Source organism: Austrofundulus limnaeus, unplaced genomic scaffold (assembly GCF_001266775.1).
Source record: "Austrofundulus limnaeus strain Quisiro unplaced genomic scaffold, Austrofundulus_limnaeus-1.0 Scaffold548, whole genome shotgun sequence".
Classification (NCBI taxonomy): domain Eukaryota; kingdom Metazoa; phylum Chordata; class Actinopteri; order Cyprinodontiformes; family Rivulidae; genus Austrofundulus; species Austrofundulus limnaeus.
Window position 1 is genome coordinate 171,099 of NW_013952950.1, and position 2,008 is coordinate 173,106.

General features: G+C 39.9%; 1 protein-coding gene across 1 annotated transcript in view; it reads left to right on the forward strand.

Annotated features, from left to right (window-relative positions):
- LOC106530697 (calcium-dependent secretion activator 1) overlaps positions 1-2,008 on the forward strand; it is a gene marked incomplete at its 3' end in the record, with an annotated part of 178,663 nt that overhangs the window by 57,242 nt on the left and 119,413 nt on the right. Inside the window, 1 exon segment of the mRNA XM_014026371.1 lies at positions 1,198-1,309. Coding sequence (XP_013881825.1) covers positions 1,198-1,309 — 112 coding nt within the window.

The following is a 2,008-nucleotide window of genomic DNA, read 5'->3' on the forward strand; positions in this document are numbered from 1 at the left end:
CACTTTGTACGAACAAAAGTAAGAAAAATTTAGGATAAGAATACGAACATGTTCTTGCATGAGGCCCAATGTTCCTGCTTGTAGCTTTGCTCCTGTTGTTGTTTAGATCTGTCCATTTTCATAACCATATTTATTAACCTGAAAACTATGACTGAAAAATAATTTAACAAATAAAAGCCTCAGAAATTAAAAAAATGATGGTTATTTCACATTGACTACCATATCAAATTACTGTGATTCAGTAGAACAAAATTCGTTTTGCAAGGTGATTAAAGTGTTTAACAAGAATAGAAAACATTCTTTATATGTAAATCAAAGAATCCCACATTAATAAAGTTATCCTTTTGTAAAAATAAAAACGTTTCATAATTGAACTTGACATTAGTCATAAAGACACATAAAACCTACAAACAGCAATATTTTGTGCACACTGGCCTATTAATTAGGATGTAAGCTCATTTTTACTTCTGTTTTGAAAGACACCTTCCTGTTTACAGTGATTTATCAAACAGCAGACAAAGCTTTTTCATTTTTCTATTGGAATATCTGATTCTGCACACAGGACAACAAAATCTTGGAAACTCCCWCCTCACTTCTGAGTGTTCAGGAGTTTGCAGCGTGTCTCTCTCTGCTCCTCTGTGATGTGACTCAGACAGGAAGCRCAGTCYGCGTACCTGTTACCAGGTAACAGCACAGGGAGCAGCAGCGGCTAATATACCTTAGAAACTCGCGCGTTTTATACTATATTCCATTTTGTTTGGTCAGTTACGGCCCTGTTGTTTACRGAATACTGTGGTCTGTCTTGGATGGGCCCGGATACCTGAATGGGCGGGCCCAGCCCACCCGACCCGCCCACTGGTGCCGGGCCTGCCCACATCATAGACATCCAGGTGGACACATTTTTTTGGCCGGGCAGTTTATACTCCCATCCTGGAACAACTGTCTCATACAGCATTAGGATGCAGCTAGGTGCTAGAGGATTTCACCTGGATATCACAAATGTGATGAGCTGTTTTCATGACCTTTCATTGTCATAGCAGATTATTTTATTAACCAGTAGACAGAAGAAAATAGTTTTGTTAAACAAAAATCTTTAACCTTTACCTTAAAATTGTTCTTTTTATGCAGTATTCATTCTAGAAAGCTTTGGTTAGTTAATAACTGACCGAGACTCTGTTTTTGTTTTCTTTTGTGTAGTTGGGGAACTCAGGGTGACTTCACCACCACCCAGCCATTACCTGCAGTCAAGGTAAAGCTGTTCACTGAGAGCACAGGTGTCCTGGCTCTTGAAGATAAGGAGCTCGGCAGGGTAAGTTATTTGTTTAGCTAATACCTGGGGTGTCCCAATACCAGTTTTTCTCAAACTGAACATGAGTATGACCACAAGTACTTCAGTTTGGGTTCTCACCTACACAGAGTACTGATACCGAGTACCTACAGAATTAGAAMTTAAAGGGGACATATCCTGAACAATCCACAATTTTAGCTGTTAAATACAGTTTATTGTGTACTTGGAATYTCTAGGAGTGCAGAAAAGTTGAATTTAGYCTCRTGRTGCTGCAAAGATATCTTTACATTCTGTTAGGGTCAGATTTTTCAGCCCATTCAATTTTCTCTATTTTCCATGACGTTTTCCGATCTATTACGTCAAATTATCTACACCAGCATTGCCAAATAAGCTCTAGACTTACAAGCTGCAATTTCCTCRTCTTAATTCTCCTGTGGTTCTGGGTCAGACTCTGGTTCTGGGTCAGACTCYGGTTCTGGGTCAGACTCTGGCTGCAACATGTAAGGCTGGATGGACAAGTCCTCTGTTGTTGACATCTTTTAATTGAATTGTAAATAAAATGGTTCTGTGCCGCTGGAAAACATAATGTCCTCTCTCAAACCAAAATGGACCGGACTAGAAGCAGGAGGGGGGCGGGGCTTGAAGTTCATTGAAGGCACAGTGTTAGAATTTTTTTTTTTTAAGGATGGCCTCCCTTCTCCCCTTATAGCCATCCCCTCC